This window comes from Festucalex cinctus, chromosome 1 (assembly GCF_051991245.1).
Source record: "Festucalex cinctus isolate MCC-2025b chromosome 1, RoL_Fcin_1.0, whole genome shotgun sequence".
In the NCBI taxonomy this organism is placed as follows: domain Eukaryota; kingdom Metazoa; phylum Chordata; class Actinopteri; order Syngnathiformes; family Syngnathidae; genus Festucalex; species Festucalex cinctus.
In genome coordinates this window covers 64,898,223-64,923,766 of record NC_135411.1, presented here as the reverse complement: position 1 = coordinate 64,923,766, position 25,544 = coordinate 64,898,223, and the positions used below count along the sequence as shown (strand labels likewise).

General features: G+C 38.2%; 3 protein-coding genes and 1 long non-coding RNA gene across 6 annotated transcripts in view; all 4 read left to right on the top strand.

The window, feature by feature from the left end:
- Positions 1-8,241, top strand: part of mapk3 (mitogen-activated protein kinase 3) — a 19,416-nt gene extending 11,175 nt beyond the window's left edge. The window contains exons 8-9 of the mRNA XM_077503094.1: positions 4,316-4,444; positions 4,680-8,241. Coding sequence (XP_077359220.1) covers positions 4,316-4,435 — 120 coding nt within the window. The 3' untranslated portion in view covers positions 4,436-4,444; positions 4,680-8,241. The remainder of the gene's footprint in view (positions 1-4,315; positions 4,445-4,679) is intronic.
- Positions 8,242-9,717: 1,476 nt separating this feature from the next.
- gdpd3a (glycerophosphodiester phosphodiesterase domain containing 3a) lies at positions 9,718-20,194 on the top strand. Of its 3 annotated transcripts, none has more exons than XM_077503067.1 (10): positions 9,718-9,927; positions 10,164-10,206; positions 10,544-10,679; positions 16,437-16,482; positions 16,573-16,691; positions 17,022-17,111; positions 17,765-17,898; positions 18,054-18,113; positions 18,482-18,533; positions 19,745-20,194. In XM_077503067.1, exons 1-10 carry the CDS (start codon positions 9,789-9,791, stop codon positions 19,754-19,756), a joined length of 831 nt encoding a protein of 276 aa, XP_077359193.1. In that variant the 5' UTR covers positions 9,718-9,788; the 3' UTR covers positions 19,757-20,194. The 3 variants fall into 3 exon arrangements, with proteins under 3 accessions (XP_077359193.1, XP_077359184.1, XP_077359201.1); XM_077503058.1 differs by having other exon boundaries at positions 19,720-20,194; XM_077503075.1 differs by having other exon boundaries at positions 9,906-9,927; positions 10,549-10,679; positions 19,720-20,194.
- Positions 12,987-15,959, top strand: LOC144005132 (uncharacterized). Its single transcript, XR_013279506.1, has 3 exons — positions 12,987-13,394; positions 13,762-13,848; positions 13,930-15,959. It is a non-coding gene; the product is annotated as an uncharacterized LOC144005132 (long non-coding RNA).
- Positions 20,195-21,629: 1,435 nt separating the features above from the next.
- Positions 21,630-25,544, top strand: ypel3 (yippee-like 3). Its single transcript, XM_077503046.1, has 5 exons — positions 21,630-21,958; positions 23,195-23,313; positions 23,678-23,721; positions 24,155-24,263; positions 24,895-25,544. The coding sequence occupies exons 2-5, from the start codon at positions 23,197-23,199 to the stop codon at positions 24,982-24,984; spliced, it is 360 nt and encodes a 119-aa protein (XP_077359172.1). The 5' UTR covers positions 21,630-21,958; positions 23,195-23,196; the 3' UTR covers positions 24,985-25,544.

Here is a 25,544-nt window from a genome sequence, read left to right as displayed (position 1 = left end):
TGAGGTTAATAGTTTTGAGGTCATTTCACACATGGAAAAGAAGATAAAGTGCAACATGTCTTCTGCAAAGTAGAATTGACTAGCACAACACGTCTATGATCATCGACACAAAGTAAAGTAAACATCGTAATTTAATAAAGCCTGCCACCGCTAATTAGAACGTATAGTAATGCTCCCACATCGGCAACTGTCGGCGTGCTTTCATTTGCTTTTTTGAAGAAAATAAACATGCTGTATTTGCATATAGCAAGATGCTCTAGCCACTATTGACGCAGGTCACTTGTGGAGTGGCAATGGCTAATATGAGCTAAATAAATAAATAAATAAATACATTCCCATCCACCCATTTTTATTTGAATGTTCAAGAAATGCGAAAATAAAACTAACTGGAAATGTTAGCAATTCTCTTGGAGGGGGTGGATTTTGAGGAGCATTGAAAAAAGGAACATGCAAATTTTGGCTATGGAAACATGTTTTGTGAATAACCCTTGACAAGACCGGATATTACATCACACATACGTTTGTAGTCCCAAAGCAATGTCGGTAGATTAAAGTAAGCTATGTTTGAGTGGAACGATGAAACAGACATCTTTTTGGAACTAGACTAAGCAATTTCTGGAGAAATTGTGCGGGAATGCTGAAAGCTGAATGCTAATAGCTGAATGCTAAGCCGAATGCTAATAGCTGAATGCTAATGAAGGAAACAAAGAAACTGTGAAAATTACAAAGTAATTACCTATTAATTACTAGTAATAATAGTAGTAGTAGTCGTGGTAGTAGTAGTCGTAAAAACAGTAGTAGTATTACTAGTAATTATTAAGTAGTAACTTGTAGTTAAATGATTGTGACATTTTATGTAATTGTAGTGAACAACAACAAATATAAAACCAAACAAACAAAAGAATATTTTTTGAGTACAATACTGTATGTGTTCATGCAATCTACTACAAAGTTGAGCCAAACTGAAACTAAACTAATTAGATCGATATTTTAGTGCCAGTATTGATCCGGTATCGATACTGTCGAGGTATCAATAATATCGATGACCTAACTTGTCGGGCTAAAAGTCATGGCTTATGGTGTAGTCATATTTAAAAGTGACATCTGATGCTGAACACTGAATGGACACTGGCAAAAAGAATTTTCTGCAACATGGCCTTGGCTGCTAATACTCTGCTGCCACCTGCTGGCCAATTTTCAAACATGGAACCTAATAACTACCAATGGTTGAAGCCACCACTTTCTTTCAAGCTGCTTGTCAAAGCTTTCTCTCTGCTCTTGTGTAAAAAAACACACAAAAAAACGTACACGTGTTTGGGAGTGAAATGCAAAGTATTCAACGTTTTTGGGTTTGAATGTGAATTGCTCATTTAAAACTTTTTTAGTCATAAATGGTCAAACAAAAACACTATTGTGAAGATATTTTGTGTCAAATTATTACAAAGCGCAACTATAAAGAATTATACAATGACTACTATATGAAATCAAAGTTGTGCTAAAACATTTCCCAAGGAGGGATCGAACCGTGATCTCCCGCGGGCCAATCCATTGCTTTTACCATTCAGCTATCATGGACATGTAGGTGATGTGACAATATATAGTATTGTATTTAGTAATCTTTTTTTTTTTTTTTTTTTTTTCTCTTTGCTCTGAATGTTAACTACTGTGTTTGTTGATGCTAATGTGTTGTCTTTTCTTATGGAAAGCACATTAAGTTGCCTTGTGTAGAAAATGTAAACTTGCCTTGCCTTGAATATAGAACGGGTAATATAGAAACAAAACTTAATAATGACAAATGACATCAAAAGTAAGGGATGTGAAATAATTATTAGTGACAATGATTAGTATTAACTACTGCATTCCTACTAAAGAGTTACCTGCACTGTATTCGAACCCAGGTTCTCCATGCGGCAGGCAACTAAGCTATCCACTGACATAACTTGTCATATCAAAACTCATGGCTAGTGTATCTATATTGAAAAGTGACATATGATTAATGGGGTCACGTGTTCAATCATTTCAATGAAATTATTGAATGCATTATGCAATATGGGTTAATTTCGAAGAAATAGTTTGTCAAATGACATTTAATGAAATAGATGTTAACTTGTTGTATTATGACTATACTGGAAAAAAAAAAAAAACGTTGCTCCATCTGGGGTTTGAACCGGCGAACCATTCGTAGGGCTGTCTTTGCTATGCTCCTGGCTCAAGCGCTTTACCCCGTGAGCCAACCGGACCTGTAAGCAGCAGAGCGAATTGGCGTATTTGTAATTTAAAGTGTCATCTGAAAGCCATCAGCGCTGATTTGGGACACATGTGTTTGATCATGTCAGTATAACGCATTTACTGGTGTGATAGTCAGTTGGTATACTTAATGTCCATTGACATAATTGTCACGGGACACATGTGCAATGTACAGTCGGCGGTGGGCTTTGAACCTGCGACCTCCTGCTTACTGTACATGCACTTTCCCAAGTGCGCCACTGAGCAGTATTAGAAAGCCGGTCAAGATGGTCTGTTGTATGAATGGAAGTGGGGGTGTAAAATGGGACTTGGAAAAAATTCAATGTCAGTCCCATTAAAAATGAATGGGGAAAAGTTGATCTTTAACATTAAATTATGCGAGTACTGTAAGTAATATGGAGTCAAACGATAAATTCCCCAAAAGGCGTGAATTTTGTCAGCAAGTTGAAATTGGAACGGTGTAAATCGGAAGTATTATGTAGGAGTAATTTGATTGCAAAAAGTGTTGAGAATAAAAATGCTATAATAATAAGTATAATAATAAAGGTTAGAAACAACATATGTAGCATTCCCACAATTAATGAAAGAAGCAAATAATAATTCAATTGTAGATGGAAAGAACTGCTACGGTTTATCAAGAATTACAAAAGCAAGCTCGTACTACGTCAATGCATGGTGCAGTGGCCTCCTGTTCTTCTTTGAAATTACTGGTGGCTCACATCTCTATGGTGTATACTGCCACAGCGGTGGAGTCCCCTCTCAATATTCACAAAAGAAGAACCGATGGAAACGGGCATGTCACATGTCCTTTTTGCGCATTTTCACAAAATTCACTTAAAAATGTTGAAACATTTGGATGGAAACCTGAATACACGTGCCTCTCATGTGGCTTGACCCTGCCTTTTAAAGCCAGACACACTCAAAGCTATGCAGAACGTGAGCCAGCTAGCTCTCTATCTCTCTCTCTAGCCAACTAGTTCTCTCTCTCTCTCTCTCTCTCTCTCTCTCTCTCTCTCTCTCTCTCTCTCTCTCTCTCTCTTGTGTCTCTGTGTCTCTGTCTCTCTCTCTCTCTCTCTCTGTGTCTCTCTCTCTCTCTCTCTCTCTCTGTGTCTGTCTCTGTCTCTCTCTCTCTCTCTGTCTCTCTCTCTCTGTCTCTCTCTCTCTCTCTGTCTTTCTCTGTCTCTCTCTCTCTCTCTGTCTCTCTCCTTTTCTCTTGCTCTTTTGCTCTCTCTCTCTAGCGCTAGTTCTCTCTCTCTCTCTCTCTCTCTCTCTCTCAATCGCTAGCTAGGTAGCTCTCTCTCTCTCTCTCTCTCTTTTTCTCTTGCTCTTTTGCTCTCTCTCTAGCGCTAGTTCTCTCTCTCTCTCTCTCTCTCTCTCTCTCTCTCTCTCTCTCTCTCTCTCTCTCTCTCTCTCTCTCTCTCTCTCTCTCTCTCTCTCTATCGCTAGCTAGGTAGCTCTCTGTCGCTCTATCTAGCTAGCTAGCTTTAGGTATCTAGCTATCCAGCCAGCTAGCCATCTAGCTATCCAGCCAGCTCTCTCTCTCTCTCTCGCTCTCTTTAGCCAGCTAGCTAGCTAGTTCTCTCTCTCTCTCTCTCTCTCTCTCTCTCTCTCTCTCTCTCTCTCTCTCTCTCTCTCTCTCTCTCTCTCTTCTATCTAGCTAGCTGGCTATCTGGCTGGCTATCATTTGCTCTTTTTTTGCTAGCTAGCTATCTCTAATTATCTAATCTCTTGAAGGCAGTTTTTCTTCATTGCAAGTCAGGCTCTTTGGTTTGAACGTGGGTGTTCGTCTTCGCTGCTCTTTTGATTGAAGTTAGCATGAATTCTTCTGCCCCATAAGAGTGGTTGAAGTATCACTAATCACGTCTCAGCAGGTTATATAAACCGATACAAGCGACAGCACTGCGCCACACCAATTAAAAGTGTAAGCCTATCAGAAATGAAAGGCTCATTGTCGTGTTGTGCTCATGTCTTGTGCTTGGTTGAGACAGTCACCAAACGGTAAAAGACTTTGTCATATAGCGCATTTTGAGACTAGTTTGACAGAATCTACTTTTGTGTGTGTTTGTAGCCAGTGGCAGAAGAGCCCTTCACCTTCACCATGGAGTTGGATGACCTTCCGAAGGAGAAGCTGAAGGAACTCATATTTGAAGAGACATCTCGCTTCCAGGAGACCTATCAGGGCTCCTGAGACACATGGGTACGTGCAAAAAGAGGTCCTTGTGTCCACACACAAACACATTGTTTGGAAAATCTTAACCTTTTGGGGAGAGTCTTAATTAAATGCACCATATAGAGATATTGACTCAGGAAAGTAAAAAAAGAAATGACCTTGTCATAATGTGAATCAGTACTCTCCGATTGCAACGTGATCTTGAAAGTAATTTGGCTGAAGAAAATATGGATTAACCTTGTTCTCGTTCCTTCCTTTTTAGTCTAAAAGAGTATCAACGCCAACCACAGGCTTGGAACCTGCAGACCCCCAGATGATTTGCTTACAGTAAATACAAGAAAATGCATCCTCAAGAATCCAAGGAAAAGATAAAAACTATGAACATTGGCTGCTTTTCTTTCCATTTCCACTGCAAGAAAGCTAAGTGTTTAACTCTGATTTTCATGGTTAGACGGGGCCGTCGGGTCTCTCTGCTCTTTACTCTGCCCGCTCCTTTAAAAACATTCTTGTGTTTCCTATGTCCTGCTTCGCCCAGCCCCTTTCCATCCTGATAACCTCTCAATCTTTTTTTTTTCAGCTCTCTTGCTACTCTTCTCGTATAAACTACTATTCCTTATTAACCAACAGCATTCCATTACTCTGTCTAGCTACATACATGTACATTAATTTGAAATCGAGGGCTAAAAGAATGGGGGTGCTTATTGTGCGGGTTTATGTACATTACATACAAAAAACAAAAAAAACAAAAAAAGTTATTTTTAAGTGGGCTTGTCACAGCTTGCATTCGTACAGAGATGTTTGCTTTAAAATCATCTTACTTGTATTTATGTTGTCTAATTCATCTGTGCAAGTCATTTTAAACATTTGACTTTCTGCAAATGTTTTCACTGGCATGTTTACAGTTTTTTTTTTTTCTTTCTAAATGATGTTCATATGAATGCATGCATTCCTGAAATTAACCAAAGTGGATGAAAGATGCAAGGAACTAGCGTGGGGAAGTGACCACGTGTTATGTTTTTGAACCATTTATACATTTCTTGAGCTACAACTCAGACAAACGGCAGACGTATTGAACTCGGCCTCTATTTGCATCAAGTTAGTCACACTAAGGTCGGTGTGGTCAGTGGAGTCAGCCACATTGCCCAGTCCCACAAAACTCTCAGAATATGCTTGGATGCAGATAATGTGCACCTACCTGGTTGATATTCTGTATGAGAGGTTGTATAACCAGTAAAAGCACAAATACTTCCACTGTACAGATATAAGACACCGGTGAGATGCACATGCTCTGAGACCTAAGCACCCATTTCCCTCCTCCGCTCAATACTAACAGCAAATATCCACCATGGCATCATGTTACTACATTACATCGCTATCTCTGGCTTATCTGTATCGTTCCTCACTTGCATTACAAGGGAGAAAATATTACTTAAAGTTAAAGATTTTCAGCTTTCAGGTGGAATTTCGGGATGAACCTAAAATGCTTTTTGTAACCTTTAATTAACTTTCTGTTCTCTGAAAAGGAAGGGCAAAATTCACAAGTTTGATCCATGAATGGACATTTCCTGGTTGAGTCATAATTGCTGTTTAAACAGTTTTCACATTTTGCTCTCATGAGATTAAGATGACAGCAGTGACAGAGCTGTAGACACGTGGAAGAATCACAGAAATTCCAATTAAAGCCGAAGTCAACCCAAAAATTTACTTGAAAAAAATTCTACCCACTTTTGTCCACCTCAGGAGGCGGCCATTTTGTGACTTGTTGTCCACTGAAAAGGACATCACAGTTACTCAAGGCTCGGCTAACGACCAATCACGGCTCACCTGTTTTCTAAAGTTGAGGGATTATTATCATTACCTGAGCATGTGTGATGTTATTTTTTAGCTGACAGTAAGCTCCCTAAGATGGAGAAAAATAGGTAGATTTTTCTGCTTAACTCATATTCCACAAATGCAATATCAATCAGAATGCATACAACATATTATTGTAAATAACATTTTTGGTTTACTTCCCATATGCATGTCAGGTTCATCCTGAAATGTACTCGAAATTCAAAGTCATATCACAAACTTTATGTGAGTAGTATATATTGTGGAGCATGGCGAGATTGTGCCATCCTACTGCGCTATTTTGACGTTTACACTGAACTGTCAGAGAGAGGGCCAAATAGAAACAACATATCTACTAATGGGCTTTGATGAATGAGTTGACATCAGGAAGTATTTTCAGGTTTGAATCATTTTTGCCTCAGTAAATGTGTGAGAGTGCGTGTGTTTAAAAAAAAAAAAAAAATGTTACTTTTTTCTGAGGCTCCCTCTTGTGACAACTGAGGAAACTGCATGTGACTTTCGTTTTCCTTCGTGCTCCCATCTTCTCCTGTGTTTGTTATTCCAGTTGCCATAGCGACCATGTCCTAACAAGTGGCATTGTTTCCCAACAATGGCTCGTGCACGTGTTATTTCTGTGTGCTCTCGTTTCTAACCTGTGTCATTACTTACTGCTGCTTGGTGGAGCTCCGCCCACGCGTCCAGCTCAGTAACTGCACTGGCATCAATGTAATGAGAGCGGACCAACGTGTTCAGGTCCCGGCCCTGGACCCCCTGCTGGCTTCAGCCTTCCCATGTTTTCATAATGTCATCCAAAGCGTCGCTCTTCTCTCAGAAGCCATAGCCAGCTATGACTGTCCCTACGATGGGTGTGAGGCTTTTTTTGTGTGCGCACAGCTGGTGGAATCCATTGATGAATTCGCCTTCCCAACACTTGCCACGCTTTACTCAAAGGGCTGCCTCCGTCCCTCCCTCCCTCTTCTCCAGCCACGAATTCACTTTCGCCATTCGCCGCCACTTTTTCGACCAATCACGTGACCCAATCAGCACATCAGCACTTTTTTTTTGTTTTGGTCCTCATTCTTTCCCTCTGTGTCTGATCCTGCTCGCTCAGCTTTAAGTGTCATGCTGTGTGCGTGTCAAGTGTATGTATGTGTATGTACAGTGTGATTCAACCAAGATTTTTGTTTTCCTAACTTTGCGCGTTGGCTTGGATGCCATCCCTATTTGTACATTTTCATAGGTGTGTTTTTTTTGTTTTTTTCATCCAGTTCAAAATGGGTCTTACAAAGATAATGTTTGTTTCATTTGAATATCCATGAGCCATCAGTACACCAACCCTGCTTGCTTCTTTTTCTCTGACGTGACATCAGATTAGGTCGCCATGGTTTCCAAGCAAGAGGACTCTGTTTTGCAATCACACGCACATACACACACTTTGACTGAGGAGTGTATCTGTGTGTGTGTCTGTGAAATGTTGCACTTGAACATGCCATACACATTCACACAGTATTGATGATTCTAGTGGCCCGTCTGTCATGCGGCCTGGTTCCAGATATCGTTGTTTTTAAATGGTTGTTCTTATTATTACTGTTGTTATACTGGTGAGTTGTATTTGTTTTTTTGTTTTGTTTTTTTTTTGTTTTTGTTTTTGTTTTGTTTTTTACTTAAAAGGGAGTTAAAGTTGTATCACCTTTTTTTTTTTTTTTTTTTTTTTTTTTTTTTTTAAGGATGTTTTTATTTGTATTTTATTTTTCTTTCTAATTTCTCTTCTGGGTGTGATAATTATTGACAGTCTTGAGTCTGATTTTTTCTTTTCTTGGATTTTCCCTCCAAGTTCTTTCTAAGGAATTATTTTTAAAGGAGTTATTTGTCGATTGTCAAAGAGATATGAGTTAAGGGTTGTAGTATGTATATTGTATGGATATTAATTAAATGATTAACAAAGCAACAAAATTATATTACATATAATTGAATAAAAATTTCCTGATACTGTTGCTGTTATGAATTGTTCTTTCTTATTCTGTATTTATCTTATTCTGTATGAAATTAGTGTAATTTAGACCTGAGGTAATTACTTTCTTAATTCATCGTAGTAATCATTGGTGTCAGATTTTTATTTTTTAGACTTTGAATGCCAGTTTTAACATAATTAGATAACTAGTATTTTCATCAAGGAAATGTCTTGTTTTGAGATACACAATTAGCTCATGACAACCTGTCATTGTCTACCAAAACAATAAATTGTGTCTAAATCAGGGCTGGGCAAACGTGTTTACTCGAGGTAAAATAAAATAAAAATCTAATATTTATTATTTATGTAAAAGTTTATTTTAATAAAATTTTAAGTATTCTTATTTTTAATTAAATTTGAAGTTAGTTTAAAAGTATTACATTATTTAATAAATGTTTGTTTGTGATGGGCGACCTACTTTTAGGTCGTAACCAATCATTTGAGAATCACTCAAATCAAACATGTCCACTTTAATAAAAAATGTTCTGCTCCTAACAACAACAAAACATTGCATCTCTCTATGAAATCAATGTGTTATTTTTATTCAGGTGACTTGACATTCCGCCTCTCACTTTATGCCAACTTGATTTTCCAGCTGCGCCACTTTCATATCCTCCTTTACAACACGCCTCGGCATGCCGCCACCCTTTTAAACACCCTTTATCTCGGACATTCCCTCGCCTGGGAATAGAATGACATCACCATATTAGGAATTAAAATATGTTGATTGGTGATCCACACATGACAAGTATGCAAAATAAGCAAGATTTACACATGTAGCTGAAATCTAAAGCTTCTAGTGCTAATGAGGGAAAATGATTTTGCAGTGACTAAGCAGGCTTGTTATGCTTCAGAAGCTGTGTTGTAATCGGTTGTCACACTCTTGCTGGTCCCATTCCAGCCCTCTGGTTGAATGTAAACCATGCAGTCCTGTACTGCACTCTGCTGACTGGACTGCATTTCTGGAGAAATATACCTGTCGTCACAGCAAATTAAAATGTTCTCAAATAGATTAACCTGCGATTCATTGGCTTTTATAGCTAGACTGTATATTATGCTATTTCCTTAATTTTTGGACACGCCGTATGCTGGTGATTACACAAAGCAAACAACTCCGTATTTGTAGATTGGATACAAAAACAAACAGTGAGTATTATGGAGCGGTGCTTGTATCAGTAGTGTACATTGTCCTGTATAGATAATGCAGAAAAAACAAATGTGTGATACTGTAAGCTGCTCCTGTAAAAGAGTGGGAAAATGTCCCAGACTAGGGAAAGACTGTCAAGGTAAAGGTGAGCTGTGGGTCAGCCCTAGTGCTTCATTAACTCATTTTTACAGCTCCACAGCTTGCAAGTATCTTTTCAGCAAGCCAAGCTGACATGAGGAAAGATTGCGAAGCGACAAGTGTCGAACCCTGAAAGCAATACCTGTCTGTCCAGATTTTCTTAGGTGACCGCAGAGCAACGACAGCCGGTAGTCTTCTGCTGAGGTTTTTGGATCAAATCACTCTGCGGAGATTTTCAAACAGAGATGTGCAGTTTTTGGTGTGTCTTTCTCCCAGCGTTGGGAGGGTACACCCTCACCTCGTTATACCTTCTGAAGAACCCTCACATTCTTCATAAGAAGAAATGCACGAGCTTCTACTGTGCACACATCTCGCACAGAGGAGGTAAGAGAGTGAATGGTTTCTCTGAGCCAATGAGATGTTTTCTTGCAAAAATCTATGACTACCAACTAAAACCGTCTCATAAAGCATTAACCGGCCTTTAAAGATATTCAGTAGCTGACGCTGTAACTAAATAAAACGTAACCGGTAAAAGAAAAGTGATCAAATCTTAGCATTTGGTCTTCTAATATTGATTGAGACGTTTGTTGATATGGAAACTTGTTTTATTGTTTTACCAGGATGTGGTGAGCGGATAGAAAGCACCATGGAAGCCTTCACTCAGTGAGTATGATATATTTAAAATAAAATTTAAAAAAATCATATATGAGTACATTTTCTATCCATCTATCTTGTCTGACATGAAAATTCATAGATTCCTTGATGGAGTACTATGCATAAACTGACTAAAATTACGAAATATTTACTACCATATTTTGTACTTCAATTGCACCTTCATTTCAAATCACTTGTGCTAATGCAAGGCAAAAATGATCAAAATACTCTTGGACGTAACTTGAGATCATATTTGTCAAAAGATTTTAATGCAAATGTTTGAATAGTAGTGCATTGGAAAAGTACACGTATTGCAACCATGAACAATGTTTTCCTTCATTTGCAGCGCAGTGGCGCAAGGAACGCAGATGTTGGAACTGGATTGTCACTTGACGCATGACGGATACGTGGTTGTGTCACATGATGAGAATCTTTTGAGGCAGACGGGCCACGACATCACAATCTCTTCAGTCAGTGTTCAGGTGGAGGAAAGAAAGGATTGTCACTGACTTACTATGGTCTCTTATTTTATATATTTTTAATACAGATAGATTTTCGTTCAGCCTTTATTACAATCAACATTTAGAAACTGCATTTTGTATTTTCAAAGTACTTGCATTCTTTGAACAGAATGCAAATTCATATGCAACAAGATGCATGGAGTCATAAATACTGTATATTCAGTCGACTCTTTCTGTTCCATTCTTTTCTTTTGTTCGGTATGATGCGTGTACAGTGTAATGTTAATTTCATTAACGAAAACTAAACAAAAATATTTTCGTCAGCACACATTTTTCACCGAACGAAAACTAGACTATAGACCAAAACCCTCATTAATAAACAATAACTGGGACTAAATTAGTATGCATTTTCGTCTCGACTAATGAAGACGAGACGAAAATGTACTTCACTTAATAAGAACTGGACTAAAACCAATGGACATTTTAGTTCATGAACAAAACTGAGACGAATATTCCATTTTGTAAAACCCCATCTCTACTAATCTGTCACTGTGACACTGTCATGTGACACACAATGACACCTCCCCTTTCAAATCTGCAGCTAGCTAGCGCAACATGCATAAACACATGGGACAGACAGGAGGAGGATTCACTATGAAAGGTTAAAAAAAGTAATTATAGTCATAACGTAACATTAATCCATCATCTGTCACGTCCCAACAATAATGTTAATCCGACCACTAACTTACTAGCTCGTAGCATGACGCCATAGCCACTTGTTGATATATGTAATTGTGCGTGAAGTTGTTTTTTATCAAAAATATGAGAGAACATTGCATGTGAAATAGTTTTAGATCTGAAATGTTCAATATTATCTGTTGACAAAATAATAATAATAATAATAATAATAATGATAATAATAATAATAATGATAATAATGATAATAACGGTGCAAAGTGATTGCCCTGGCTCAGACCCGTCACCAGAAAGAAATTGTAGGGGGGGCATTACCTTTTTTTGGGGGGGGCACACTTTATCAACCTAAATCTAATGTTCATCAGGTTGAACAGCGGCATTGTAACAACTGCAAAAGTGTTCAGATATATTTTCTGTCACTTAAAAGCGGCAGTTCGTTCTGAAATCTAAAAGACAAACTGAAAAAAAAATGTGTAGTTCATTTTGCATTTATTCAACTCAAAAGTTCATTTGAAACAAATCCACTCGTCACTTCTGTAAACAATTATGTCCGAATGAATGACTGCAACCCAGCCCCTTCTATCTGGAATTGGCTAGCAGTTGCCTTCATTTGCGTGTTGGATTAGGGCTGTACGATATGGACAAAATTTCCTTTCATTTTTGCCAGACATCTCTATTCTTTGATCTTTGACTCAGCATGAGACTTCACATCATTTTATTTTTTTATGGTGCCTTCTGTATTTTGTTATTTTATTTCTATACTTATACAGATTTATTTTATTTTTTTAGTATTTTATTTGCGTGTATACTTATCTGCTTATATTTACTCTAATTAATTTTATTTTGTGTTATTTTATTTTACTTGTGTCTACTAAAAGACTAATTTCTATTCCATGCACAGCACTTTGTATGCAGCAATGGCTGTTTTAAAGTGATTTAGAAATAAGGTTGAGTTATGTCGATGATATACAGAAACAACATATGGGTTCAGTGAAAAACTAAGCAGAATATCAATCCAAAAAGGATGTGTAAAGTGCTGTTTTTTTTTTATTAGAACTTAGTGACAGTCATCAACATGAACAAACTTGGCAATAAAAAAAAGAGAATTCAACTCACATTGTACTGCAACTGCTTTAGTGATAAATAATTTTATGCTCCTTAGTTGTTGTTGTGTATGTGTGACTGCTTGGGTCTGTTAACAGCATACTGTGTATTGCTACAATTCATCCGTGCTGTGTGGCTTGACTAATTAAAATAAAAGTTTGACACTCACTTGTAAACGTAACCGGTGGACTCAGGATTACCATTGATGTCAACTGTGTCATCCTGGATCTAGGTTTGGCATTTGGTGGCTTCCATTAAAGCGGCACGACTTGCTCACTGCTCAGTCTTTGTCCCAGCGCCAGCCGGCAAATGCGCACTATCTACCCGGAAGTAGATTTGGCTAAGGCACGTCTGCAGAGCGCGCGTCTCCCCCCACCCCACCCCATCCCTCCTGATCCTGATTGTCATTGGCTCGCTTAGTTGTCAATCACAGCCAAACTTGAAAGGAGGTATGTGGTTGGCTGGCACGCCATGCTTTACTTGAAACAGAAGGCGCAAGTTTACGTGACTGATAGGACGAATAGGTCGCTTGCACATCGTAATGCATCATGGGAGTTTTTCCTTCGGGCGCCATATTGGGTGTCCGCCGGTTCACAAGGTACACTCGCGAGTTACACGGTAGAGCTCATCAACCTGATGTAATTTTCGCAGTATTTTCACGATTTACCGGAAGATCAAAAACAACGATACAGGCAGAAGGTGTCTCTGTGTGGCGGGATTGATCCTAATTACGTCCTGACCAAGGGTGATTTTTTTTTTGACGGAGAAAGCTTGCTGGCCAAATGTGACATCTCTGGACATCTTTCCCTACCTCGTGTTGACAACATGCTCCATAACACGCCAACAAATCCTTGGAGGCTTACAATTATTTTGTAAGCGGGTGGATACAGAGTGTAAACTTTAACATCGCATCAGAAGAAACTGTTGCTGTTGCACGTAAGTAAACCACATGGTGTTGGTAATTCTGCACACAAAAATGTTGATTTGTTCTCAGGCTTCCTGTTATCATTGTGTTTACATGCACAGCTGGGTTTACCTGATGTGGTTTTTCTAATCATTTTATAACAGGCAAATATGGCAGAGCGTATAAGAATAAAAAGTAACTGCACAGCCTCCCCGTGGCTTAATTAAATTTAATGCTACCCTTTCACTAGTTACATGTTACTTAATCAACTTATTCTAAATGGTTAAGGTTAACCACTCTCAGAGGACGTATTTTTAGTTTCAGTTTCCAGTACAATAAAACGTGTTCATGGTAACTACTGAGCATACTGACAGCTTTTCTTATGATCTCACGGTTAAGGAGGCTGTCACAACACACAATTTCTGTCTGGTGCCGGATGGCAACAATTCCCATCACTTGTCACGACAACACCAATAGTATTACCAGGTATGTATGGCTTTACTTTTTGTAGTTTCTTATTTAATTCTATGTTTCATATTTTCATTACAATGTTTGTAATATTTTCAGATTCAGGCACAGATGAGTTTAACTGGACGGACTTCTGCGACTTTGTGGTGTGGACAAAGTGTGATTGAGCGAGTCCACCCAGATCGCTCGTTTTGGCCAGCTGGAAAAGCCAGAGTTTTTTTTTTTCCCCAAAGTCCCCTCCTTACCTGAACTGCTCGGGAGAGCATTTACTAGATCAGCAGTGGACTTCCAGTGTTCCTGCTCAGCCGCTGTCACCTACCACTTGCTCATGTACTTCAAAGATGCGGAATAAAGTAGTTTTTTGTGCTGCAGCAGATTGTAAAATCAAATGATATCACTTGAAGTGTGCCAATCTAGACTGCCAAAAGGACAGTGGTTTTGTGACAAGTGTGGAAACAAGGATTATTGGGAAAACTGAAACACAGTACTGGTACTTGTCTTACATTAAACAAATTTAAAAGAGAGCAACTTTTTCCTCTGTACATAGCATAATGAAAGTCATTGCGTACCCCATCAACATTACATCATACCGTCATCTCAGGATGGTAGACACCTGTGCTAAAATAAACTACATTAATTAACAGTTCAATTTTTAACCCTGAAATTACTACATCTAATCATTATTCACTTCATTTTTTGTGCTTTTAGAAATAATAGAGATTTATGCCATTACTTTAAGAGGGACCATATTGCACATTGAGTCAAATCCTGTCATTTGTATTATGTATAGCTTTGTAAACAAACCCAACAATAGAATTTGTGTAAACGCTGCCTTTATTAGCGCCAAACAAACAGTCGCATGTTGTCCTCCTCCAATGCTTTCTTCGTTTCCATCATGTCATTGGCAATCAAGTCGGTGTGGCATGAGATCCCTAAAGAAAAAAATAAATAAAAAATCACAAAAAAATACGGTACCAGTAATAGGTTTAATATAGTAAAGTAGTATAGTTTTTTTTGTCAGTGTAAAAGAAATGTACACATTTTGTTGCATTTTTTAATGTATGAACATTGCTACAGGCAAATACTTATTTCTATAAACACTTCCAAATGTCTCTAAAATATAAGGTGCGTGTACACACACAAACAAACACATACATTCACTCATGCATACAATATAGCATGTAATGAATTCTGAGTGGCATACCAGAGTCAATGATGTCAGCAGTACTTGAGGTTACAGGTTACTGGAGCCATCTGGCTGCATAACTGCAACAATCTCTGCCACTTCGAGTCGTCTTTTCTTTGCTTGTCTCTCCTGTGCACGTTCATATCTTGGCACCGACTGGGCTGAGACATAGATGTTGTAACTTGGGACCCAACTTTAATGTTGGAGCCCAGTCGGGATGATTGGACAGAAAAACGGGCGCAGGGCGACCTGTTAAAATAAACAAATAAAATATGGAAAGACTGGTTATTTTACCGCAGTAGGGTGGCCGTGAATAAGTTCTTTAGCATGATGTGTAGGCTACCGGGGGTCTGTTTTCTTGCATCAGCCCCTTCTGTCTCTTTTTTTCCCCAAGTTTACATTTTGCCACCAAAAAACATGTTATCGGCATTAAAAGCCCAAGACTAATCAATCCAATTTCAGCAGTAAACACTTTGCACTGGCACTACTTGGGTGAAAATGTTCGATGTTAGCTTTCGGCTAACGTCCGCTAGCCAGCTTGTACTACCGAACTTGCTTGCTCATGAATCCAAAACATAAGCAACTTGCCCATATATGGGCGGTCGAAACGTTATTAATCCTCATGCATTAAATAAAGGTAAACAAGCTTACCGCTCACAAAGTGATCGCTGCACACACGAGCCCAAAGTAACGACTTCCCTCCGGAGTCCGCACTCCTCTGTCTCCAGGCCCTGGTTCCTAATTATTTTCGGAATTCGGAAAAAAGACCGACCATTTTCTCCCTTGGCTTTGTTCGAACAGCCAACGATGCAGCAACAATGTACCATTTTAAACGCAGAAAACAAACGTGATAGATACGTGTTAGACCGAATCGCTACGTAAATGGAGGCCACCCAGCATGGCGACTACAAGAAATCCGAGGCGGAAGTGACGACATGTGCAAGCGACCTATAGTTGGTGAGTCATCTTGCTAGGGCGGGCACGGCTGACTGACAGGGCGGGCACGGACCCCCAAGGCCCGCCCATGGCGACGGGACCGCCCTGGCTAAAACTGGACTAAAAGTTCTTGACTAAAACTAGACGAATAAAATTATGCTTTCGTGGACTAAAATAAAGACTAAAATGCTAGATTTATAGTTGACTAAAAGTTGACTAAATAAAAACAGGATGAGGTTGACTATGATCAAAACAAGCGTGATTGAAACTGGACTAAAACCTAGACAAAATTTTAAAATGGCAGATAAAAAAAACAAAAAAAAACAATGCTAGTGCAGTGCTACACTACAACCACCATAAGAAACATGATCATATATTAATAACTGACAATGGGAATCACGGTTGAGCATTGTACTCTTTGTTTTTGTATACAACTCTTTATTGAAACACATTAAATGATCTTCCTGTGGCTTTTTTTTTTCAGGATTTACCTTTGTACAAGGAGAGGCTTGAGTTGACTTTTAATAAAGGTGAGAGAACTCCTGTAGAGTAAATCATTCACAAGTGACAACAATAATCCAAAAATGTCACCATCTTTATTTATGACTTCTGTCCACCAGGTCACTACAGCAGTGGTTCCGACAGGAAGTTTACTTTGCTGGAGGATGTGTTCAGAATGTTCCCCGAGATCCCAATCAGCATTGAGATGAAAGAGAACAACAACAAGTTGATAGAAAAGGCAACACGCTCACACACACTCAAAAGCGTCCATATCTCAACTATCAAAGCATTAAATACTGTACTGTGCTGTTTTATGAAAAGCCCATCCATCCATTTTTTGAACCGCTTATCCATACAAACAAAAACCCAAAGTCACTCACTGTGTCACTGTGTGTCCCTAAGTTCCATCTGTGATAAGCTTTGCATCTACATTCTCACAGTTGAACATTTGCACTTTTCACAAGTAATGTGTAACCTTTTTGATTACGGCTATAAAATGTGCTTGAAAACCGAAAGGCTCAAATTGTCGGATATTTGCCTTACTTTCACTGTAAACCTGTCTGTGTAGGTGTCTGAGCTGGTGAAACGCTACCACAGGGAGGAGATCACTGTCTGGGCATCTGTGAGCTCAAGAATTATGAACAAATGCCGCAAAACGGTGAATGAGCATTCTTTTACAAATAGTTCATCTAGGTATTAATGTTTTCACTAGCATAAGTCTTCATTTTACCCTCACTGGCCACACCATTAGGTACATCGGCATATTCAAATGCATAAGTACAAGAACTGTATCAAAAAGTCATCCTATATAAAGACATTAAAGCTGCTGAATGCAAAACATTTCATTTGAATCGCTACTGCCATGTGTGGCCGAAAAATGAAACTGCATGCTCCCTTCTCACGTACACGATTCAGAGGAATTTCAAACCCGAATCCAGCTAAGGTGTTAATCTGCTAATTAGAAGATGTTTGGGTCAGAAATGTTTTTTTTGTTTGTTTGTTGTTGTTTTTTTTTTTTAAAGGGGGGGGGGGGGGGGGTTCTATTATAAAGATATTTAGGGGGCAAGTTCCTCTATCAAGCAGCTTTTATGCTGCTTTTTGATTATTTTAATCATTTGTTTATTATTGTCATTTGTTCACAACATTTTGCAAAGCTATGGGAACATTCTTTTGGTAGAATAAAATCAGAGCCGCCGCAAGCTAGCTTTTAAACAACAACATATACCTAACAAAGTGTCCTGTGAGTGTTATGTCTCGGTTGCAAATTGTGTGCATCTTCCAGTAAATGTCTTTTGGTCTCTCCCCATCTAGAATGGAGTCATGCCGTACAGTTTTTCCTTATACCGAGGTGCGCTGCTGCTTTTCCTCTTCTACAGCGGCCTTCTGCCCTTTGTGCCACTGGGAGAGAGTTTACTGCAGTTCTACCTGCCGCGCGTAATCAACAGGTGGTGACTTTCTCCAAGATGTCTCATGTGAACCACCTTTGTAACTATTGTATACATTCATCTACTTTTGTCCTGGCTATTCTGCAGTGGACTTCACGGCTACACGTTTCATGTGTTACATTGCAAGTGTGTCAGTTGTTTATCTCTGTGTGCAGGACGTTTATTCCTGAGACGAAGATTTTGAGGAACAGATACATCGTCACGTTAATAGAAAAGTGAGACAATTAATCCTTTTGGTAACTCCTGTTTTATTTTAGATAGTGGGCCTTTATAGTAAAAGTAATGTAAATGAGAGTTGAAAAGTCATTTTTGGCCAGAAGAACCTTTTAACTTGACTTTGTCTGTCTGCATACTGAGACTAACTGGCTACCAGTTCAGGATGAAGTCTGCTTGTGGTCCAAAGCCATTTAGGATAGTCTCCAATTATCTGTGACTAATGAGGTCATGTACTAACAGAAAATTACTTTTCTTCTTTTTTTTTTTTTTTTTTACTTAAAATGTTATCACTCACTATTCTATTGAGTTATCATCAGAATCTGTGTCAAAATGGCTAACTTAGATTTTTTTTTTTTTATGGTTGTAGAATAACTATGAGGAAGAGTCTTTTTAAACATCTTGTCGCCCGTGGAATTCAGGTATGACTTTGTTAACTTTTATGTGAACCTCTATTGGGTAAACCGGAAACTTTCTTATTTCCATATACAACCCAAGCCAAGTTAAAAATAAATTTATAATAATAAATAATATTTAATAATAATAATAATAATATCCATCCAAATTATCTAAACACCACCACAGTGAGTGTTTTTGCTAAGTCCTGAAGTCATTTCAACCCCCGTAGGTGGGCCATGAGCGCCCCCCTAATTGTTTTAGTGTGAAAACTATTGAAGACCAAATGCCATAATTTTGTTACAGAAACACACAGGAATGAGATTGCTTTTTTTGGCTGAGAGTTAAAAAAAAAAAAAAAAAAAAAAAAAAAAAAGTACCCAAAAAGAGTTCAAGTACCCATAGCTTGCTAAGAGGATTGATTAGATAACTTGTGAGCATGTGATTCAAATGACTGACTGACGCTGGTAATCATCAGCAATACAGCAACAGCTTGTGTAACTAGACTTAAGTGCAATTTCTGGAGAAATTGTGTGGGAATGCTGAAAGCACATTGAGAGATAAATTATGAAATTATAACCTCATGATTACTGGACAATGCGCTTTCCCAACTGTGCCACCGAGTAGTATCAGACACCTGGTAACGATAATAAGTACATATATATGGAAGTCTGGGATTGGCTGGCAACCAGTCCAGGGTGTCCCCCGCCTACTGCCCAGAGCCAGCTGAGATAGGCGCCAGCACCCCCCACGACCCTTGTGAGGATTAAGCGGTCAAGAAAATGGATGGATGGATATATGGAAGTGGCCGTGGAAAGTGAAACTTAGAAAAAGTTCAATGACTGTCCCATTGAAAATGAATGGGGAAAAGTTTATATTAAATGTTAAATTGTGCAAATACTGTAAGTACTGTGGAATCAGACGATATTTACCCTGGGAGGTGTGAATTTTTGAAGGTAGTTGAAATTTGAACAGTGTAAATTGGAAGTATTATGTGAGAGTTGTTAGGCGGCAAAAAAGTGTGGAGAATAAAAATCACATTAACATATGTGGGAATGCTTCATTCCCACAACAAACGCTCAGAGTATCTTTATAAAATTGTTTATGAATTGGCATCAATCCATTTGTTTTGCTATATCCCGTACTATACTGCTGATTATTTCACAATACTCCAGGGACCTTTTTTTGTTTAACATTTACTGTAACTTTTAGGTGCATTTGTTTGTGTGCAACACAGATGAAGACATAAGAGCGGCATTCGAAGCGGGGGCAACGGGGGTGATGAGTGACTATCCCTCGCTTTTGTCAAGCTACCTCCTCAGAAACACTCAGGAGGAGTGACTTTTTTTGTCTGAATGCAATCCTTCAAAATGGCAGCTTTTTGGTGTACGAAGATGGAAAAACACTGGAAGCAAGAAGCTCATATTAAGTGTCAAGACAGTCTGACAAATCTTTCAGGATTACTCATTTATAGTATGACTGATTCTTTCTCGCCACCTTTAATCTTCCAGACCCAGCCCACTATTACATTAACATTTCCTAGCAACCTGATGTAACAACTCATTCCTTTTGATAAGACTGTGATTACTTCATGATTTGAATTAATTATCATCTGTACTGGATGCTGATGATTGATGATTATCAATCGTATGTTTCAGTGTGATATCGTAATGAGAATGTTAATTAAAAAAAAAAAAAAAAAAGCAAATCTAGAAAGGTAAAAACGAGTGTGCTCATTTTTCCAAGGTATGGTCAAAGTCTGACCACATTGCTGTGGTACTAATCAAACAGTCTCTTGTGAGAGAACAAAGGCTGTATTTTTCTGACCCGATTAACTGGGCCTTGCAATTTGACAAGTGGGTTTTAATGGCATATGAATGGATCGTTGTGTCAACATTTCAAGGAGAAAAGGTGTTCTTGCAGCAGGAGAATTCAGTGTGCTTGTGGGCAAAGCTTTTGAACTATAGAATTACACTTCACAAATTGTAAACATAATAGATACAGGGGTATATATTAGTTTGTAAGTTCTGATCAAGACCCCAGTGGGTTTAGCAATGTGGCGTGATTGATTCTTACAGCAATGTAATCTGCAATGGGTCACTTTCATAACGTAGCATACAACATACCAAATTATATTTGTTGGAAAAGTAACATTTTGTGTCCATTAGTCGAGAGCAGGTGTCACCAACGTGGTGCCCGCGGTAGCCCCCAAGGACCACATGAGAAGCTCACAAACCTATTCTAAAAATAACTCACTTTATGGTATGTAGCAATACTGTAAAAAAAAAAAAATCAAGTCAAGTCAAGTTTATTTATATAGCCCTGAATCACAAAAGATTCTCCAAGAGCTTCACATACACACAGTAGAAAAAAATATTAACATCCCTGATCGTATCACAAGAGGGCAAGGAAAACCCCCATCAAGAGGAAAATGAGAAACCTTGAGAAGGGGCTGCATATGATCATTTGTATTTTATTTTATTTTTTTAAATAAAGTGTTACATATTGAAATACCTACCTTAATAAATCATTAAGATGATTGGTATTGGTATATTAATTATTAATAGCAATCTAATTAAAGATAATTTGAGTAAATTTAATCACTGCCAAAGAATTAGCTCTAATTTTCAAAAAGGTTGGTGACTTCTGATCTAGGTCTTAATTTAAAGTTTAAAAAATTACATTTGACTGCGATTAATTTGAGTTAGGTTTATTGTACATAATACATAACACTGATACTTTCTGGTCACATCTTATTGCAAGATCACAATTAATGTGGAACTCTTAGACTTGAATAGTATAGTATAGTACATTATGCAGTAACTTAACATTTCAAATGAACAGAAAGCCCTGGAAAATATTTGAAATACAACACATTACCTTAACCATGTGAAACTAGGGGAGGTATTTTTTTTCTTTTTCTTTTTTAAGTGTAGTTCAATAAATTACAGTAAATTGGACCCGAATTCAAAAGCAGGAAATGATAAGGCAGTGCTTTGGGAACAGTACGAACAAGCTCACGTGAAGGCCATTCTGATTGGTTGACCCACATTCTACAGTTTATTCCACAGTTCCTATTGGTCCAAATCTTTTGTTTTGCCCTCCCATGTGGTTCAGACGTCCCCCCTAAGTGTGTTTTCATAAACAAACCACATTTTTCATCCGCTCGCGGTGCATTCAGTCACGAACCTGACAAATCGCCAGCTTTGTCGAATTCAGCTCTTTTTTTTTTTTATTCTTTGGAAACTGTTACAATTTTCAAAGAAACGCGGCACCGCATGTCATAAACAGAAACTGTCTGTATTGTCTTTATTGTCCGAGACGTCAACTCGTGGTCGACTGTTGTGTGCCTAACGAGCGCTTCGTATCGTCTTAGCCCCCTTTTTTTTTTTCATGTGACAATCATATCGATCCACCCTGTGTAGGAAAAGAAGAGTCCTGACATCAGGAGGTAAGTGTCTCAACGCAGGAAGAAGAAGCTGCAGTGCGCATTTGAGCTACTGCAATGTTGTGACTGTGCGCAGCTAGCCAGCATGCTAACTTCAAATAGGCTAGGTCCGAGCGGGTGCTGATCGATCTGGCCAGGTTGCTGTACTGTATTTTAGACCTACTGTTGTAAAATATTAAATTTTGGTTGGTGCTTTCATACTAAGTCGATTTGGGTGGTGATTATTAACTGTTTTCCGTGTTGAAGGAGGATGCCATGATAGACATGTCTGAACATATCTGTTGAGTGATTTGGCCATGCTGTACGTGCTTTGACTGAGCCAGTCAGCCATCCATCTATCCATTTTCCAAACCGTGACAAAATATATGCATTTAAGATATTTTCCCCATATTGTCTCTATTGCAAATGACACTGGTCTTTGCTGTAATTTATACAAATGTTAATAAATTAAACTCAGAAACTAGCAGACCTCAATTTGAATTTTGTTGCCATCTACAGTATTTGTAAGTTGCTATCAAACGTGGTTTATACCAGTATTGACCAACCTTTATTGAGACAATGCACATTTTATTTGAGAAAAAATGTCATGGCATATCACCAAAAAGCAACAACAAAAAACAAAAACAAAAACAAAAACAAATGCATGATTTATTTAAGTACCTAATGGAAAAGCATTGAAGATTTATCGCCAGCCTAACAGCATAATTGCTTTGTTATTTTTGAAAAACAACAACAACAAAAGAACAAATTCTGCAAGCAAGAAGAATGTAGTTGTCTGGATTCAACATTTGAGATTATCATGACCCAGAAGACTGGGAAATGGGAATCTAAATTACTTGAAAGTAAATTTAAAATGACTTAAACTGTTATACTATTTGGCTAACGACATTATTTGTAATGATTGTTAGTCCAATTAAGTAAAATTGGATGCAATGATTCCCAACCTTTATTGAGCCAAGCCACAAATTAAAATTTGAAAAATGTCACGGCACATTACCAAACAAAAACATCACAAAAATAATTACTGTAATTCAGAAAGTGGAATTAGATAATTTTCTGCAGCACACAAGATGACTCCACCCAGTTGGAGATCATTGCTTTATACAATAAAATATTCCCTGTCTGATGTCATCAGTCCAGACAATACTGTATTGTTGACATCATCAATGATGCAGGGATATGTTTCTCAGAAAGAACCTGCATGGGCAAGGATAATGTGGCGACCCTTTCCTTCCTCAGAAATGGTGAAGCTGACAAAAGCCAAAACGTTCCAGGCTTACCTGGACTCGTGCCACCGCCGCTATAGCTGTGTGCACTGCCGCGCTCATCTAGCCAATCATGATGATCTAATCTCGAAGGTCAGCTGCCACCTTTTTGTTGTATTTATCACTTTGCGTGGCATGTGCGTTTTTATATGCAACTAAGGTCACGATCCTCACACTACTGGTGTAATGTAATGATGTGTAAGAAATATCGTCTGTGCTTTCAATAGCCTTTTCTCTTTTTGTTTTTTTGTTTGAAATGTGAACTTGAGAAGTAATGGAAATGTACAGTCGACTGCTACATCAACATCATCAGAGATTAGGACATCCCTTACTGTAACAGAGATTATTAGCCATGTGAAACTGGTAAAACAGGACTGACACAAAGCCCTAAAGATCTGGTTAGGTTCTATGCTAGTCTTTAAATCTATTCTTGATTTTTCTCCTTTGTGTTGTCTAGTCTTTCCAAGGAAGTCAAGGCAGGGCTTACCTCTTCAACTCTGTGTGAGTATTTTGATTTCAGTTTTACTTTTTGATGACTTGATGTTAACATTAAAACATAGTCACCATTAAAATTAGACTAATTCCTTATGTAGGTTAATGATCAAATTGTGAGTTTTTCCTTCCATTATTATTTTTGATTTAGTCCGGTTGTAGCTTCAACATTTTCCCAGTATCAGACATGTTGACACAAACCTGATAGTGCACAGATAATTTAATTTACTCATGAGTGGACCTTGAAGTTGGGTGTCAGCCATGCTACTGCTGGGTTAGTAGGTCAGTAATACACCGGCTCTGATCTGACGATACAGTATAATCACTGGCGCTAACATAGTCTAATCTAGTTTCAGTTTGTTGAGCCCTGAAAAAATGTCATTGTTCTAGGGAAAGCATGACCGCATTGTTTGAGCAAATGAGGACATCTGATTATTTTCAGAGTGAACATCGGCTGTGGTCCTGCAGAGGAAAGGCTGCTGCTCACGGGACTTCATGCAGTGGCTGACATCTACTGTGAAAACTGCCACACCACTCTGGGCTGGAAATATGTAAGTGTCCATACCAGGGTTATTATTATAGTTTTGGAATTTTCATTTTAGTGAGTTTTGATTTTGTTTTGTTTTTCAAATTGAGTTAGTTTTTATTAGCTTTCAGGGTGGTTCTGTTAGTTTTTATTAGTTTTAGTTATTTAACTCATTTAAACCTAAAAACGTGTAAATACGTTTTTAATACTTGGTCCTTCACTCCCAAAAATGTATTTATGTTTTTATGCTGTTTTTTTTTTTAATGCAAGAGCACACAGAAAGCTTTGAAGCAGCTTCTGACCAAAAAAAAAAAAAAAACGGCCATCAGGTGGCAGCAGAGTACAAGAGATCGGCCAGGGCCATGTTGCAACAAGTTCTTTTTGACAGTGTTTTCACCAGGAACGTGAATACTGATGAAACTTAGCTATATTCGAATGCTAATTGCTGCAAAACTGAAATAGATACAAAGTTTTTTTTCCTGATGATAGAAGAGACTCTAATTTTTGGATTTTTAGACACAATGAACAAATAAACACTTTTCCTCACCTGCTTTATTTTTTAAGTTAAAAAAAAAAAAAAAACTACTGTGAAATTTCTAAACATTGGAATTTCCATTTGCCTTCTTGTCCTAACAACTGACATCTCCTTTTCACAGGAACAAGCCTTTGAACTGAGTCAGAAGTACAAGGAAGGAAAGTACATCATCGAGTTGTCCCACATGATAAAAGACAACGGCTGGGACTGAGGGAGAAAATCTTCATTGCTCTCCATTACTCTTTTCTTTTTCCAAGTTGCATCCCCTCATCTTAGCAGGGTTCCAATGTAGCTTCCTCATCCCGCGCTCAAGTCATCGCTGTGCCACACTTTCACTGTCTATGGCTTTGCCATGAATAGCATGTGATGCCTTATCTTCCTCCTTTTCTTCGTGTGTTTTCCAGCAGCCACAGCAAGGTTTCTGATCATGCAATCCCAATTGCTAGTTGTGCTTGGGGCAGGTGTGAATGACTGTAGGGTGTGTGGAATAACTCACGGGCACACGTGTGGTTGTTGGATTTTAAGATGTGTGTTTGAGTGATCATTGATCAATAAGCAAGACTTGCATGGTAGGGGCAAGGCAAACAATAGTGACATCGCACTCGTCGTCCTGTTTTTTCCCCTCCTCCTAAGTTTACAATGTCGATTTAAATATATCTGGCCAAGACTCTTTTGCAAGCAATGAAGATTTTTATTTTATTATTATTATTATTTTTTATTTTGAAACAATTATGATAATTTCTGTTTTTATATAAAGATCAGTCCAAGTTG

Bases quoted from the DNA above. Each gene is read 5' to 3' on its own strand.
- gdpd3a (XM_077503058.1), top strand. From the start codon at position 9,789: ATGTGCAGTTTTTGGTGTGTCTTTCTCCCAGCGTTGGGAGGGTACACC. The intron at 16,692-17,021 runs GCAACACGCTCA...CTGTCTGTGTAG, and splicing joins ACAACAAGTTGATAGAAAAG to GTGTCTGAGCTGGTGAAACG. The intron at 17,112-17,764 runs GTGAATGAGCAT...CTCCCCATCTAG, and splicing joins TGAACAAATGCCGCAAAACG to AATGGAGTCATGCCGTACAG.
- ypel3 (XM_077503046.1), top strand. From the start codon at position 23,197: ATGGTGAAGCTGACAAAAGCCAAAACGTTCCAGGCTTACCTGGACTCG. The intron at 23,314-23,677 runs GTCAGCTGCCAC...TGTGTTGTCTAG, and splicing joins ATGATGATCTAATCTCGAAG to TCTTTCCAAGGAAGTCAAGG. The intron at 23,722-24,154 runs GTGAGTATTTTG...GATTATTTTCAG, and splicing joins GCTTACCTCTTCAACTCTGT to AGTGAACATCGGCTGTGGTC.